At 37.6% G+C, this 16912-nt stretch overlaps 3 protein-coding genes and 1 long non-coding RNA gene across 4 annotated transcripts; 2 read left to right on the forward strand and 2 right to left on the reverse strand.

Annotated features, from left to right (window-relative positions):
* Positions 1 to 1390: 1390 nt before the first annotated feature.
* LOC140799933 (uncharacterized) lies at positions 1391 to 3405 on the reverse strand. Its single transcript, XR_012111121.1, has 2 exons — positions 3207 to 3405; positions 1391 to 1747 (listed from the first exon to the last, which is right to left on the reverse strand). It is a non-coding gene; the product is annotated as an uncharacterized lncRNA (long non-coding RNA).
* A 434-nt stretch (positions 3406 to 3839) lies between these two features.
* LOC140780665 (F-box protein At3g12350) lies at positions 3840 to 5535 on the forward strand. The gene is made up of 2 exons (XM_073126360.1): positions 3840 to 4762; positions 4996 to 5535. Exons 1-2 carry the CDS (start codon positions 3962 to 3964, stop codon positions 5464 to 5466), a joined length of 1272 nt encoding a protein of 423 aa, XP_072982461.1. The 5' UTR covers positions 3840 to 3961; the 3' UTR covers positions 5467 to 5535.
* A 5638-nt stretch (positions 5536 to 11173) lies between these two features.
* On the forward strand, positions 11174 to 12214 carry LOC140798442 (uncharacterized). Its single transcript, XM_073152274.1, has one exon. It carries the CDS (start codon positions 11255 to 11257, stop codon positions 11945 to 11947), a length of 693 nt encoding a protein of 230 aa, XP_073008375.1. The 5' UTR covers positions 11174 to 11254; the 3' UTR covers positions 11948 to 12214.
* A 576-nt stretch (positions 12215 to 12790) lies between these two features.
* LOC140784347 (uncharacterized) lies at positions 12791 to 16792 on the reverse strand. Its single transcript, XM_073131704.1, has 5 exons — positions 16202 to 16792; positions 15978 to 16122; positions 14950 to 15109; positions 13572 to 13781; positions 12791 to 13167 (listed from the first exon to the last, which is right to left on the reverse strand). The coding sequence occupies exons 1-5, from the start codon at positions 16731 to 16733 to the stop codon at positions 13162 to 13164; spliced, it is 1053 nt and encodes a 350-aa protein (XP_072987805.1). The 5' UTR covers positions 16734 to 16792; the 3' UTR covers positions 12791 to 13161.
* Positions 16793 to 16912: the final 120 nt, after the last annotated feature.

The raw sequence follows: 16912 nt of genomic DNA on the forward strand, positions 1-16912 counted from the left end.
CTAATGAAGAACTAGATAAAAGACTTGGCCTTCACCTACAGTGAGATAAGGTTCATGACAAGGATATATGAAAAGTGAAAACAAAGGTAACTCTTCTGGAATCTCCACTAAGTCGTCCACAACAATCATGAGTCAACTCTAGTGCTGTGTCGGATAATTTTGAGTAAAGGGGAATCAAAATTATAAGCATACAGTTACCCTTACCAGTCATTTTGGCTTATATGTACAGGTGCTCCTTAAGATATATTGTATGCTGTTAAATAAGATGGCTAGGTACTTGTGTCTACTGAATTGTCTACCTTGAACAAATATTTACTATAGCTAGGTACAATAATCATAAACTCAAAATAAGTCTTTCCCAGTGCAATAACAAATCAAATTCCATTTTAAATTAGAATCATAAAAACACCCGCTTAATTGAAAACAGAAGCATATTCTTGAGGAGAAGGGTGATAAACCTTCAGAAGAGGAGTATGCCACTTCCTCACCTGCATACAGTGACAGCAAGCTTAACTACTAATTTTACAAGGACTGATACAAGACTGGAATGATAATTACTTGGTCCATAACCAAGTGCTAATGACAGTATGAAGAAACAGGAATTCTCACTTTGTTTGTTCCCAACAAAATAATGTTTAGAGTGATGTGATATGTTCTTCATTCAAGAATATACAAAATGCATTTGGCTCTCTAACGCTTTAGTACTGATTTTATAGGAATAAAATTATATGCAAGTGCTGCTAAGAAAGAAAAGAAAAAGGATACTGCAATCATACAAATCCATAAATAGCTCGCATTTAATAAAATGTACGGGCAAGCAATTAAGCAAACAACATAGGAAAGAACAAGAACCTAATATAAACCAAAAGAGAGGAAAAATCATCAGGTTTCTAACAATGTTGGCCTATTTTTTTCATGCCTCAAAGTAAAAGGTACATCTTTTCTAAAAGCTGGTGTGCCAGCAGGGTTTTCCAATCCATATAGATGTAATAGATAAATTCAACCATCACTGTCTGAGAATTTAAAAAAAAAATCTCCAAATGGCCTTTGCTCGCCTTCTGCCTGGGGCATATAAATATGCCTTTTCTATCCCTCTATCCTAATTTTTTTGCTAAAAATCATAGAAGAATCAACCCTTTCACCGCCATCTATCACTCACAGATTGCCAGGAAGCAGTTTCAGCTTTCCTCATCAAACAGTTCTTATGCAAACATAAGATATCTTCCAGTATTACTACAACTCTTCATATAAAAATAATGGCCTCGGGACATATCATATCCCTAGATACAAAAGGAGACTATAAATACAACATGAGCAAAATGTTAGATTAAATAGGATCAGAATATGATATTCTTTAAAGTTTAAATGCAGAATTAGAACATGCATCAAGTTTGACCTAAAAGACCTTTGGGAGTTTCATTGCATGTCTTGCAAAAGAAACAAAGTGAATTAGTTGAAAGAGCCTATTCACAATTTCAGGTGATTCAGCTATTATGTACTGCAACTTAGATTCAGTCTAAGCACAGATCACCCCATATTCCTTCCCTTCTTTGACTAGGGTAATCCGCAATTTAAAGGCGCAAAATCTAAATCAGTATGTAGTAAGGTAACGTGACAATAAAATGGTTAAAAATGAAAAATACACACCACATAATCCCATCCATGTTTATCAGCAAACAGTTTTGCAGCTTCTTCACTATCAAAACTCAGTCCTGTGGATGTCCAACCCATCAATGGATTCTCCCACCTATATTTTAATATGGTGTCAATAAAAATAATAATTATAAAGATCAGTCCTCATGCCATTTCGTCAATTTAGTGCATCAAAGAAAACAAGGAAAATACGCATTACATAAACTACCAAATCTAAACCAATGAGATGAACTATACTGTCTCTGTGATTCTGGGGTCAACTTCAAATATGAAGACAAAGAAAATGTACAAATGGATTAATGATAAAGTTCCGCTCACATTATCCATCAACTCTAATGTTTGATGTATTCTATGAGTCTCTGCAACTAGTAATCTCTAGAATTATCCAGTAGCTGAGTGCAAATTCCAAAAGATAATAATTGATTCCCTAAAAATGTTAGTTGATGAGAGTAAAGATGCATAAGTAGAAAGCTGCAGTTGCCATAAGCTACGATTGCAATCGGTGACTTATGGTAAAGCTAAATTGGCATACATAAGAGACAGGGTATATGAATTGACTGCTAATAAGGCCATCTTATAATTTGTTAGTAAGGCGATCAATATTAAGCAGAACAGGGGTCATAACTTTTGGGCTGACATAAAATTGATTTTCCAGCTTCCAACTTTTCCAGAAACTTGCTAAGTTGCAGTCGTAGCTGGGGAAAAAATCATGACCTGAATTCAGTCAGGTGAGTAGAAACTAGAAAGATCAGCTTTATCGGCAAAATATAACCTGTAAGTGCGCATGCAGGATGAAAGTGACGCATCCCTTCAACTACACTTAAATATGCGGTATCAGCTAAATTGAACTTTTGGAAGCAACACATGGATTCTAGACATATTTTGGAAGTTAAATATGTATATTTACTTAACTAGATTCAACAATTTCCTAACAGCAATGGCAATAATCTAAACAGACCACCAAAGGGAAAGTTCGGTATTGCTTCAATGTTTTGATGACTTTGTAGAGCAAAAGTATTGTGGTCTGCATGAAGGAAATTAAAATACAAGTTTATCAAACAAATACTAGAAGGAAAAAAAAATCAGTGCAACTGATAAAATTATTTAAAAACTATTATTTAATCAATATGAAGTGTGAGGCACAAATACTATACCAATCCAAGGAGTTGAAGGAAGAACGACTATTATAAGCATTACGAATGCAGTAGGGTGATAATAACAATGACAGGTGACATATAAGAGAGATTAGACACTGAGACTTGCACCAATGGAGTTTATAGAAAATTAAATCAAGAGAACGACAAGATCAGACAAGTGAGAGATTATATTTCATTTGACAATAATTTCTACTAAAATTTTATACGGGTACTTTGCAAAATAACGTATGAGTTCAATAAAAGCAGCTAATTCCATACAGTAATGCTTTCGATCATTATTAATAACCATCTTACAGTTAGCACAAGTCCCAGACTTAACGTCTTCTAAATTCTTCACGGGCAAAAAATTGAGTGCACGAGAGAAACAAGTAATAGCCTCGGAGTCTTTGTATATACCTTTCGCCGGACGTGTTCAAGAGGGATCCCAGAGACGAGGGCATCCGAAGAGATCGATCTCGATAGCGGCCATCTCCACCTCGGTGCCTCGCAAAGAAGGGGAAAGTTTCGGAGTTAGCAGCCCCAAGCGGTTGCGCGATTAAGTCCACTTATTCGCGAACAAAGGGTCCGTTTATCTAATTTTGTAATATGGTTGTTATCCGCCGCCTATCCGAGCTCAAAACGCCAATGAGGCGAAAGTAAAGCATAAGTGGGTCCAATAACTTATTATGAGGTGAATAAATTTTTTCTTTAGAGGTTTGTCTGAGAAATCAATTGAACTTTTTGCTTTTATTTTTATTTTTTTCTGTACGCAAAATGTCTTACGATGGCACAATAATTGATTGATATAAAGTGAACATTATTCTCCATTTTAAGTATATCAACAATACAAGAAAATTAGAATAAGGGCATTTACAATATAATATTGTGAAAATCTTAGGAATATAATTTGCTTTCCACGGATATCCATATACAGTTATGGCTACAGAATGGATAGGCAAATCCAATCGATGTGAATCGAATGTGATATCCAACCCGGCCCGGCCCGAGCCGTCCCCCACAAACAGGCGATTAGTGTAGCCGGGAGTTCCGCCACCGCCTCGAATATTCCATCTGAGTCACTTTGAACAGCGGCGAGAAACGACGATTAAACAGAACAACTCCTTTTCTCGTCCTCATTCCCAATTCCTCCAAGCCTAACCCTAACCATTGCAATGTCGTCGTCGTCGCCTTCCTTCTCCGATTTCCCCGACGACCTGCAGCTCACCATCCTCTCATATCTCTCCCCTTCCGAGCTCTCCGCCTTCGCCTGCACCTCCCGCCGTTTCGCCGCGCTCTGCTCCGCCTCCTCCTCCTCCTCCACCCCTCTCTATCTGGCCATGTGCCGCCGCCGCTGGGGTTCGAAGATCCTCCTCCCCTCCTCCATCTCCGCCGTCCAATTCACCCGCCTCTACCGCGACCTCGACCGATGGGAGCACCTCATCGGCTTCTGGCGCCGCGTCGGACGGGGAGACTCAGTTAGCGATTCCCCCCTTGTCTTCTTCGAGTGGGGCGTTTCCTCCATTATCGGCTACCGAGTCTCCCCCTCGCCCGATTCCGGAAGTTACGGTGTCCTCAAGGTTCCCTTCCTCTGGCTTGGTTTCTCCCCACTCGGCGAGCCTGTGAGCTTCAAATCGGTATCAGATTCGTCGGATTTGCTGCCGGCGAACGTTAGTTTCATGGGTAATAATCATTTTGTTCTGGAGGAGAATTGCAGCTTCTACGCTGATGCGTCTGAAGGGACATTGGATGAGGTGAGTGCAATTGAGAGCACGTCACCACCGGATCGCATGATGTCGGAGATCTATCAGTATGTTGCGAATCGAACGAGCCCGGGAAGTGATAAGGCTTCCAGGAGACAGAGGAAGAAGGAGAGGGAACGACTCGGGAGGCGAAGAGGATTGGAAGCTGAACATTTCCTCAAGGTGATAAATTATCTTCCCACACCCTCGCGGCCTCTGCAGGGCTTATGGAAGGTGATTTCTTCTCTTTCCCTATTGTTTTTCTTTATCAGAAATTTGCCATCTTTAGTATGTGGGCATTGTTTTCTTCTGTTACCCTCTTGATTTTTTTGTTTGCTTAGAAAGTTGTTGTTTTTTAATTAATTTTATATATCTGTTAGTGCTAGCTTGCTTGCGTATCGCCATTTTCTTTGTGATTTTATTCTTCATACAAAGTGAGGATCTCAGATGGCATTTGCTTCAAATAGGGGATTTCTGAGGACATGGTCCTGGAATTTTTCCTCGTCAGATACGATGATATTGGTGGAATATCTTGTAGATGCATCAGCGAGGCAGGGGTGCGTTTCTCTGTTTGCTCCCCTGTTTTCTGGACTTCAAATATCACATTTCTTGAACCCCCATTTTCTAAGGAGGAACAGGATCTCTATAGTAGCCGTGAACATATCCGACAGATGACTTCGGATCGGTGTGGATCAGAGAGGGAGATTGTCTCACGGGTCTTATGTATCAATTCTAGTTATGACCTGGTGATCCCAGACCTATCTGGCTCCTCAGGTGATTTAAGAAATGTGGAGGGTAGAATTTGGGAGTATGAGGATGGAAGTTTTGGATTCGGGTTCCTTCGGAACAATTTCATCATTGATTTGAAGCATATGGCCTTAGAAGGACGTGTTCTTGATACTGTGGAGTATTTCTGCAATCATTTAGCTTGTGAATAATCCTAGAATAAGCTATGCTCATTATAAGTATGTATTAAAATTATCTAAAAAAGTTGCTAGTTCATTCGATATTGCAAATTCCATGATGTTTTTTATGGATAACTTAAACTTGTTAATGCTTACTGTACATGTTCAATCGATATTATGTCAAGAACATAATCTAATTGTTTATATTTTGAACCAGAAAGTTGCTCACAACTTCCTGCTCAGTTCTTACTTTGATAGTGCATTTTTTAAGGTGCTATACTGCTATTGGGACTTTGCACATAATATGTCGGGTTACTTTGTTTCATGGTGTCTTAGATAGTCTGATTTAGGAATATTATAGAGTAACTTCAAGGGGTCAGATGTTAATAAGATGAACTGTGCTGCTGTTAAGCTTATGAAAAATCGATAATGTAGAATGAAGGTAGATTGGAAGTCAGGTAATTGGTTTAGGTATGCCAATTGCTGCCCTACACAGGTAGATTGGAAGTCAGGTAATTGGTTTTCAACCGAAATTTCCATACCCAATTAAGAAAACTTCAAGTAATTCTTAAAACACACTTTTCCAGGTCTAGAGATGTTGAAATGTTGTCTGCAAGCAAAAATCAGGGAGCACTGAAAGTTTTGCAGAATTCAACATGAGCATGTAGCCATTGAGGTTTCTAATCTGTAAACAGGAAAAAAGATTGAGAACTAGTAAGTCCAGTACTTCCGAGTCAATCATATAGTATAGTATCATCAGCATTCATGTCTGATTAGGTCAAAAAGAAAAAAGAAGGGAAAACTCACAGTTTATTATCAGCAGGTTCAGAATTTCAGCAGTTTCATTTTGGGTAAGTGAAAGTGAAGGTTTTAAAAGACTTTAGGTGGTACGGTGGAAAATAGGTTATGTAACATCTAGGCGCTAGGTAGATGGAGCCTACAATTCAAGAAGGTCTAAAAAATAAACAAATAAAAAAATAGTCAGAGAAATAGTTAAAATTGTTACCTACAATCTATCAAGAATTAATGCATTGTTGTTAAGCACAACACTACATCGTTAAAAATCCACAAATTTCCCAACACTCATAACAATTTGAATATTAAGTTCATACGTAGTAAACATCATACAAGATACTAAGGTGGTTTATATGGGCAGGACCCAAGCAAACCTGAAGCGGGTGCGTTGGTGGTAAGGTGAAATTGTTTTAAAACCATGGTGAAAAGCTATAAATCTCTAGTAAATTCGGTGGCAGTTGATGGTGTTACCATGCAGAAATGTGCAATGAGATTAGTTAGGTAAGAAAAAAGGACTAATGAAAAAGATTAAATATCATGACAGGAGTTAGAGATAAATTAGTTGGGAACATATAGTCATACTAGAATCATTTGTTGTAAAATCAGTTTTAATTTGAGGGTGCTGTTTGATGAGATTATGGGCTATATATGTATTTTCAAGGGTTGATATGGCAAGAAGAGATAGAATGACAACAGAAAAGAAGAATATGAAAAGCAGTATGACAATAGTAGGTGAAATCAAAAGAAATTTAATAGCGGATGAACATGTGGACGCGGTACTCAACCAAAGAGACCAGCTCAATGAAAAATAAGCCATAAGTTGGATATATTGCCCTGTTAGGACAGATAGTTGTACATCATTATTAGCCTTCTTTAATGCCCTTTGCCAAAAGCTTGAGAACTCTTCTAGTCAATCATAATGGGAATTGTTATCTTCAAATTTGATGAAATAAGCAATTTTATATCATTTTCCGAGCCCTTCATTTTTATGACTTCTTGCTTGACATATTTAGTAGTTCTCTCTCAGTTCTTTTTTCTTTTCACTGTGCTACTGAATTGAAGGGGGTTATCTGTTCATCTCTAAAGAAGTTTCATCATATTATGGTATTGGATTGCAGCATTGTTAGGATTGCTTTCTTCTTTCTGTACGTGGATCTCTTCTTGCTAATTTTTATTCTTAGGTTATCTTTTCATCCTTACCATTTACTCTATATTATCTAAGACTTGAGATAATTTGTTCTTGACAAACTCATTACGTACAGAAGGGAAGGTATTGTATGCACAAAGGAAAGCTACTGTTTGGTTTATCAGTATTAGTTGCTTCTATTTTGCTTCATATATAGCAGTTTATAAAAAGAAGAAACCTTTTATTGTACCATATTTTACATGGCGGTAGAATATAAATCACATGTAGTTGGTTTCAACTAGAGAGATCTGTTAAAGTTATGATTTATTCAACTCATAGGTCATAGGCGTAGTAAGTACTAGCATGAACAGAAGTTTCCATTATGATTTATGTGTACACCTCTATTCAATAATGCTGCTCTTAGAAACATGGTTCTCGTGTGGAAAATAATAAGCGGGCAGTTCCACATGTAGCCGCCTAGTTAGAGAAAATTGGAACGCCAAACTTTTATTATTGAAGTTGATATAATAAAAATCATTGGTATGACAGTGAGACATCTAAACTGTACAGATTGTAATCGAGCTTGAACATGACATAATGGTAAGTAGTTATTTTGATTTCATCATGTGATTTTTTAAGAGATTTTCATCTTGTGATAGTAGAACTAGGTTTTAAGTTGTAAAAATTATGAGCCTTTTCCATTTGCTTTATAGGGGCATAACCTCTAGTGACTACTAACTTAGCAAGCAACTCTTAGATTTTATCTGAAATGCAAAGTTATGACTGAAATTGAGATATGATTCTTGTGTAAAGTTCATATATTGCATTATAATACCCTTTATTGGAAAAGATGTATAGACGAACAAAAAGAGCAAGGAATTCGTCAGATTGCAAGTATTATTGACCCAGATGGTTCATAAAATGGTAAGTTCTATTGCAAAGAAAATGTATGAAAAAATATATATATATATAAATATTTTGCTGATGGGTATTGAAGTCGTTTGTCCCTCTCAATATGTTTCTAGATTTTGGCAGCGATTGGGTAGTGAGAGATGTCAACAAGTTACCAATTTCTTTATGTTATTCTTAGCTTGGAGTGACAACCACGGTACCTCTAGGTGGGACCAATATCGTGAGTGCAATTTTCTACAACATCTCTCACCTGTTAGGCTGAAAATTCTATTAAATCAAAACAAGTTTTACAAACTATATACAGAGAAACATACATATATATCGTATAACATGTAAATGCAAGCAAGTTCAAATAGCAAATAAGATCTAAATAAGACACCTCCCAAATTATAAACATTAGGAAGAGAAGAAAACTCGTCGGTGGCTAAAGGAATCCCCTCTTAGAGAGGAGGAAAGAAGCAAATGTTAAATCCTAGCAGAGTTAGGGCTGGCGTTTGTATTTTAATATTTTTCCACCTCTGATAGAACTACTATTTAGAAGTCATTATCCCCGGCAAAATATTAATTTGATTACTGGAGGTGGGATCATCAAAATACCAGAAATCCAACCATGAGCTTTGGTGGATCTGTGGATTTTCATTGGTTAGTAAACGAAGATTAACTCTACCAAAATATATATAAGAAAGTTGAGAATCGTTAATTATCACGTGACGATTAATTGAAACATCACCAGAGAGAGAAGTTGGAACTATCTAATTGCTTGTAATGTTTAAGAAGATGGTTTCGTGAGTACTTGGCAAAACTTCCTTTTTCCCGAAGAAAGGACAATAAGTAGTTTAGGTTATTAATCTGATCGATATAATTCTTGGTGATTAATACTCTTTTTCTCTCCTCTTTGCTCTCTTCTCATCATCTGACTCATTGGCAGAAAATATTAGCACTGATGAGATGAGATGAGACGCAGTTTATTATCTGAAAATTTCTTCTGTTTTTATTTTCTTTTTTCTTTATGATGATCATTACTAGCTAATCCATGATTTCCAACCATATAACATAATGAGATTATTTCTGGGAGGTTGAAATTAAAACAGGAAGCCAAATCGGTCCCCCTTCCTGCAGTGATGCAAGTATATAGACAAATTATGGCCATAAGTTGGTGCAGCAGTCCTGATTAATGCGATCACCGGCCCAACCAAAAACTTTGAACATGATGTTCGTCATATGAATAATACACAAATCCAAACAAATTAAGTCAAGCGCTCAAAGTAAAGTAAAGCAAAACAATACTTTTAACTAGCAAATGAGGTTTAAGAAGTTGATGAGTTATGGTTATTATTAGTGACAAGAAATGATAGTGAGATAAACTAATAATAAAAAATTAATATATATGTGATTAATAATCTTTATTTTTACTATTTACAAATTGATAAATTTATACCTACCTACTTTATATTTAACCTAATCCAATCTATCTGATTTAATTTATTCCCCATTCCATCATTTGATCATAATATATCATCGTAAAAATCCTCGTCCCTCTGCATCATCATCCCTACTTCCAACGTCAGGATCCACAAGTCCAGCAAAACTCGCCAGCCCCCGTCACCGTCTGTCATCGCACAAATTATTATTCGAGGTTCGTCATAGGAAGACAAAATACATTTTTCAAAATTCTTTTTACTGCCCTTTAGTTTGAACTTGAACACATTCTTTTTAAAGAGAAAGCTATATTTCATTCGTTCGTAGAACTTGGTCTAATATAAATTTAAAGCTTCTAACTTGGCTACAAACACAAATACATCTAGAGGCAAATTCATAAATGTAAAGGATTTGAGCTTAGCTTGCAATTTTATCGCAATCTAGCAATTGAAGGTTCATAGCCCTTTATAATACTAAAATGCTAGAAAAGAATCCTCAACATATGGAAAATAACCAAAGAAATGGGGGAAAAGAAGTAAGACTCGAGGTCATCCACAAGCAAAAGAAGGATACCTCTTACCCATGAAAAGCAATGAGAAGTTAGTTGAATTAGATAAGACAAAGGGGATGGAGATGGAGAGAGAGTTTCGATAAAAAAAAATCAATGAGAAGAGTGAATGGGTAGATCACGGCTAGGATTTATTAAAGGGAGAATGACAGATGAAGAGAAATTATTTGGCTGAGGAGAGGGGGAAGAGAGAAGGTGGCGGCGGCGACGATAATAAGAAGAGGAGGGTAAGAAGATGGAAGGAGAAAAAAAAAAAGAGCAACAACAAACTCTGTTGAGAGATGAGAGGGGAGAAATCACACAATACACAATGGGAGAAGAAAAAGACATAGGAAGAGTTAGTGACAGCACATTTGAACTCTTAGTGTTTGAACACATCAAATTTGATCGTTTGCTGTTGAACTTGCACCTGATTTTTTTTGAATTATTAGATCAAGTCAAGACTAAGTCAGACAAAGCGACGGACTCCAATTTGGATCTTACAGAATTAGCCCTGCCTCTTTGACCCGAATAAATTCAAGTTGATCACTGGTATATATATACAAACTAAGGTTAAGACTTTTAATCTCTGGATATATGATAATAAATCGTTTCTACCTCCTAATTTATCTATGATTCTTGTAACAAAATTAACAATTGTTTATGGTGCATTTAGAGGTAAACAAGCGTTATTACATATAAATACAAAGGCCAATTGGAAGGTCCATCTATTAGAGTCGGACATCATAAGACCAATTCAGAGTCTCCGACATCAAACTTGTCGATTCCTTGCTCCCAAATCTAGTAATTTCCGCAACCTTACCAAGTCAACTGCATTAACAGAAAGCTTCTTTGGACTGCGTCCATATCCCGATTTGACCAACGAGGCAACGACTTGTTACGCTTCTTATTCCCCAAGTCCCTCTCTGTTTTATATATTGTGAACTCCTTCAGAAACCAAGAGGATTACCCCAAGAACTCCTTCAAATTAATTGGCAATTTGGCATGCTATACTAAAGACTATGTTCTGTGGCACCGGCAGCTTCAAGCACGTCGACGATGATCCATGCACTGCTTCGGCGTCGCCGAGGAGAACCAAGAAGAAGAAACCCGACAAGAATCCTTATTCGTCAAGAGGGTTGGATAAGTATTCCACGGTGCTATCCGAGCTCAACTCTAGGAGGGAGAAGATTTTGGCAAAGGCTGGCTCGGATGGTATAGCCATGGTGAGGTTCATGTTCTCGAGCTCTCACGATTGGGTTCCGGTAATTGTCAAGCTAAGGGATCCTAAGACTCATGATCAGGAGGATGTCAAGAACTTGGATAAGAGGAATAAGAATACCAAGGCTTTGTCTTCTCCGACCAAACCCGAGGAGGAGGCCGATAAGGAGGCAAAGGAAGTGGCGAAAGAGGCGAAGCCGACGTCGGAGATCAAGGAGGTAGCTTGGTCTTGGAGGAGGTGGACTTTTGGGTATCATTGGCCTCTGGTGATGATTTTAATATTGGTATGCTTGGTGTTGTTTGGAAGGGTGTTTGCCATTTGTTGCACTTCTATATGGTGGTATTCGGTGCCTGTGATGAAGGATTGGGATGGAAATATGAGGAAGTCTACGAGGAAGAAGGAGTATCGGAACAGGCTAAGTGCAAAGAAGATGGGAGGAGTGCTTGAATCATCATCACCTAAAGCCCATGTTAATGGGAAGAAAGGGAAATAGTTAAGTTTAATGATGCCCCTCTTTCTTCTTCTTTGATTTTTTGTAACTTTTGTTAGATATTGTTAGTTAATATGTTTTCTTTTGTGTAAATTATGTATGTTTTCCATGTTGGGTTTGATTGAGGATCAATCCCCAACGCCCTTAGCTGTTGATTTTTGCACAGCTTTTGTACACAGTTCAAGATGTGGTTCTCAAACATTTGCAGAAAAGGGTTTGTAATCTTTTCGTTGGTCAACCAAAAGGATCGATCATTTTAGGTCTCAAAAAGAGATGAGAAAGTTCTACAAGAGGCTGGTAGATCTTCGAACGACTAACAAATCACATGAACTTTTTTTTTTTCTCTTTTCTTTTCTGTGACGTGATCTCCATGGAGTCCTCCAGCTTCAACATTTAATGGAGTAGAAGGCCCTGCAATCTCTCCACTTTGGCTTCACGAAATATCCCGTGCTCTGGATGGAGGAATCGACATAGACGATAATTAAGTAGACTACCCGTGAATTTCTTAGAAATTTTTTCTGAAGTTATTTATTTATTTTTTAACAGAAAGATTTAGGCTCTTACGAACAGAGTACGTCAATTTTCTAGATTAAATGCATATTTTTTTATAACCAATGCACATACATTATATAAGAGATCTTCATAAGAGTTTAATTTTATTATCACTAAAATTACAAAACAAAAATCAAAAACTTTTTGATGCAAATAGCCTATCACAATCACCACTTCTCTTACTGGTTTGCTACGTAACAAGTGAAATATTATCTATAAGTAGGACAGGGCTAAAATATGATAAGTAAAAAGAGGGCGAATTTTTTTCTTTGGGTAAAACGTGACACATAACAATTGGAAAGAATTTCAGTTGCATTTGCTACTAACTCATCTATACGGAAACATACTATAAATGAAGGGTTTCATACTTCCATATAGCATCTATACCTTGATCCAGGGAAAAGATCAAACCACTCCTTATCTATCTTCACTAAGAAATCCAGTTTGAAAGGTAACGAGCAGATACATATTGTCAGCATAATTAGAAATGTCACCAACATAACAATTATCGATCATTCTTGGAAAGTGCGCAATATATTCTTCCTGAGCCATTGCTGTGTTGTAAATGCTCCTCTATCCTGGACTGCAAGTAAAGGCCGCAAGTCAGTGTTTCCACAGTTGGTATTGTCAACTCGCCATCCAGGTTCGGCTTTGAGAGATGCTCCTCAATCCTGCATGTCATCATTAACCATAGAAGGAAGAGAATATTGTTACTCAGAAGTTAACTTAATAATAATGAAGGAGATGCAATGGGAGAGAAAATTGAGAGAAGATGCAACTGAACTAGATACAAAAGGAAGAGAAATCAGTCTAGGTAATGCTATCAAGTATCAAACAAACCGAAGGTAATCTCATGATGTTAGTGCAGGCCCACTCTTGGACAGGTAACTGGCTGACATCATTAAATCAAGCAGCTGGATTGCAAAATGCTACTAAGCTCAAGATCATGATAAGTCATACATGCAAAAGATTGCAACTATCAACCAATCATTTTCATGGAAAACATTTTTGTCCAAATAATCTACATTGGAGGACAATTATTGTTAAAATATTGGAATTGGAGAGGAAAACCCACTCTGAATCTTTTCCGTCGTGAACCATCTGAGTCAAAATCTGTAAACTGTGCCTGATGGGCAATGGCTTCATTTCTAATTCGTCCTGTTAGCATCTGATCCGAGCCACCTCTTTCTTGCCTATGGCTTGTAGCAGGCTTTTGCTGCACACTCCGGAAATAGCCATTTCGATCCCAATTGACTTCATAGTCTACCTTTAGTCGTGAACCTTGCTGCAAAGCAGAACACTTCTGATTTGAAAGAGTCCTATGATATCATTGCTATTATGGGATCAATTTGGATATTTACAAAAAAAATGTCATAATTATGTAGAAAGCCCCAAAATAATAGCAATAGTTACTAATATTATATGGACTTGCATAGATATAAATATCAATGGTTCTTTTAATACACAAGGTGCAGTTTGTAGAACTTATACTCTGGTTGACATTAAAGGACGCAGATCATGAGTTCTCAATTCTTACAATTTTGGATAATTGGGTATAACCTACGAGCTACAAAATGCTTATGCACCAAAGGAAAAAAAAATTCATATATTCTGAAAACTAAAGATGATTCATCATGTGATCACATTAATTCCAGTATTTCTTTAGTAAAATTATTTCAGGTTACCTGGAGACATTCAACAGGACGCTTATGCAAAACTAGTAATAAAATACTGATAAAATGCGACTAACATAGTGATCTTAGGAGCTCAATAACTTAGTATAAGTTGCATCTTGCTTTCTTATGTGGACGGTTTAGCAATTAGCTATCTTCTCTTCCAAAACCCCTTTCTGATTTAACTTCTTCTAACTAGCACTCATTACATTTGATGTAAGCATCACATCATTTTAAGTGTCAGACTATAGATGTTAAGTTTAAACAGGTTATAATGATCTGGTCATTTTTGCAAGACCCTTCTCATTTTCTGTAGTATTCAACCCTCATCCAGTACTGCAGACAAAAAGGTTTAAATGACAACTACCAAAATTTCAAAGTGGAATTGTTGAAGAGGTACAATAAGCAATCAAGTACTTGTAACAAAACTGTTGGTTGTCTCTATGTGGAATAATGTGTTCTAGTTAAATAACCATTTCTAGCCATGAGCATCCTAGCTACTCGAGCAATTGCAGCTATCCACAAAGAAATAACAAATGGATGACTCTTCAGAGATCAGGGGTAGGTTATTAGTATAATTAATTCTGTTGAATATTCCTACACGAGCAAAAGAACAGGAGAAAGAAAACTATGGCCAGGAGAAAGAAAACTATGGCATTCTAGAATATGGTATTTTAACAGCAGAGCTTATGGAGCCAAAGGACAAGAACATCAATATACTTGCTATACAACCATTATAAAACATCATAATCCCATATAAAAGGTCACTTAATTATTCACCTTCTGCATTGAACGTCCACATAACACTTTCATTGCATTATAGAAATCATCGTAGTTCTCAAACTGCACCAAAACTTTGCAATTAAGTCCAGATACAATTTCCCCTTTAGCTTCATCTTCCTTCTTACTCAGATCATCGTCTCCGGTGATGTTAAGATTCCTATTAGATGCAAGTAAGAATATCACAAAATTGTGTCTACAGTTTGACACCTATTATCTAGCAAACACATAGCATAGGTTGAGGATAACATATATTTAAGACTATCAACTATCACAAACAGCCACTATTAATCTAGCGTGAATCATAAAACATATGAATCATGTAATTTGTCAAAGAAATATGACCTCACATGTATCTGTCTAATGCAGTAACTGAGAAATGTCATCAACTTGTCCTCCAAAACAACTCGTCTAGATTACGATGATTTCCTTCCTACAAAGTTATATAGATTTTAATTTCCAAAACAGCAGAAAGATATAACAACTTCAAGGGGAAAACTACATATACTGAGCTTATGAACATAATTCGAGGATACTCCTAGAAGTAGAAGAACAAAACTATCAAGAAAGTCGATTAAATGAATGTTCCATTGAAGATAAGGCTACAAGTTTAGCCGGAACTCCAACAAACCAATTCCCACCAATTTTAGATTAAGAATCAAATTCAGAAGCCAAATTGACCATACTCAAAAGGCCCAACCCATCAAATAGGATATCTCCAGTTCACAACATTGGTGGAAGGTTTATAATAAAAGACAACAAATGCTTATTCCAGATATCCAGGATTCATCCAATTCCAGATAGAGACTTAGTTATAATCATAGGCAATACTTATTCTTAGTAGGCATTTCCTGCTTTTTAACATCTTTCAAACACACAGGGTGATTAAAGAAGTATACATATAAGTAGCAAAATTTTCCATTTCTAATTTAGGATAAAAAGATGCTATCGAATTTAAAACCAATTACATGACAAAGAGAAGAAAAAAGACATCTAGGAGAAACACATGTACAGTTCACGAAATGCACCTTATTTTCCCTAATGCTGAAAAAATGGTATGTGTAACCAGCATCGACGCCTTCGAGGACACTCGCGGCTCTGCGAACCACCGGGAAGGCACACCTTGCACAATAATCGTGTCAGGCCACCGAACCCCACCCCTCACAGAACTCCCTGCCAAGTAAAACAGTGTAATTAAAGACTAAAAACTCCAACTTTATTGCGAAAAAAAAAATCAGGTGCAAGTTCTCACTCCGTCCATCGAGAAACTGGGAGGCATAGGAATCCTCCCAAGATTTCTTCATCCTTCCAAAATCATCCGACATCGGGATCTCCACCGTCATCCGAAACTTAACCCCCTCCAGATTCAACTCGATCCCACTCAACTTCTCCAGGACGGAGCTCCTCCATTCCGAGAACTTCTTACTAAGTGCGTCGTCGTCTTCCTCCTCGTCGCTGTTGTCTCGTTTTGGGGTTTTGAGGAAGGAGAAGTCGCGGATGAAGAGGGTGCCAGAGGCGACCGGCTCGCCGCGCTTGCGCTTGTGGAGGTCGGGGAAGCGGTGGAGGAGGAGGTCGCCGTCGTCGGAGACGGGGATAGAGGAACTGGAGCGGAGGAAGGAGAGGAGGGAATGCTTGAGTTGCCACTCGTCGAGCGGTTTGATGGAGAGGTCAGCGCGGAAGAAAGTGAGGAGGAGCTTTAGGCGAGGGGTGAGGGAGAGGCCGCCGCCGAGGTCTAAGGTTTCGTTGGGCGGGAGAGAGCGGAGGGATCGACGGGAGGAGGTCATCGGTAAAGTTGAGAGCTTCGAGTTCAGTACCGGTGTGGGAGACAAGATGACGAGTTTATTAGATTTAAAATTAATTGGGACTAAAACGAGATAAACTCTAACACGTGCACCTCACGTGCCGTATGCTCAAGAGCACACCGCTGGGATTATCCAGGCAAGTTCAACCGTCAGTTTAATGT

This window comes from Typha latifolia, chromosome 1, assembly GCF_019914945.1.
Source record: "Typha latifolia isolate L0001 chromosome 1, TyphaL0001v2, whole genome shotgun sequence".
Taxonomy (NCBI): domain Eukaryota; kingdom Viridiplantae; phylum Streptophyta; class Magnoliopsida; order Poales; family Typhaceae; genus Typha; species Typha latifolia.

Bases quoted from the DNA above. Each gene is read 5' to 3' on its own strand.
- LOC140780665 (XM_073126360.1), top strand. From the start codon at position 3,962: ATGTCGTCGTCGTCGCCTTCCTTCTCCGATTTCCCCGACGACCTGCAG. The intron at 4,763-4,995 runs GTGATTTCTTCT...TGCTTCAAATAG, and splicing joins CTCTGCAGGGCTTATGGAAG to GGGATTTCTGAGGACATGGT.
- LOC140798442 (XM_073152274.1), top strand. From the start codon at position 11,255: ATGTTCTGTGGCACCGGCAGCTTCAAGCACGTCGACGATGATCCATGC.
- LOC140784347 (XM_073131704.1), bottom strand. From the start codon at position 16,733: ATGACCTCCTCCCGTCGATCCCTCCGCTCTCTCCCGCCCAACGAAACC. The intron at 16,123-16,201 runs GTGAGAACTTGC...TTTACTTGGCAG, and splicing joins CCAGTTTCTCGATGGACGGA to GGAGTTCTGTGAGGGGTGGG. The intron at 13,782-14,949 runs GTGAATAATTAA...TCTGCTTTGCAG, and splicing joins GTGGACGTTCAATGCAGAAG to CAAGGTTCACGACTAAAGGT.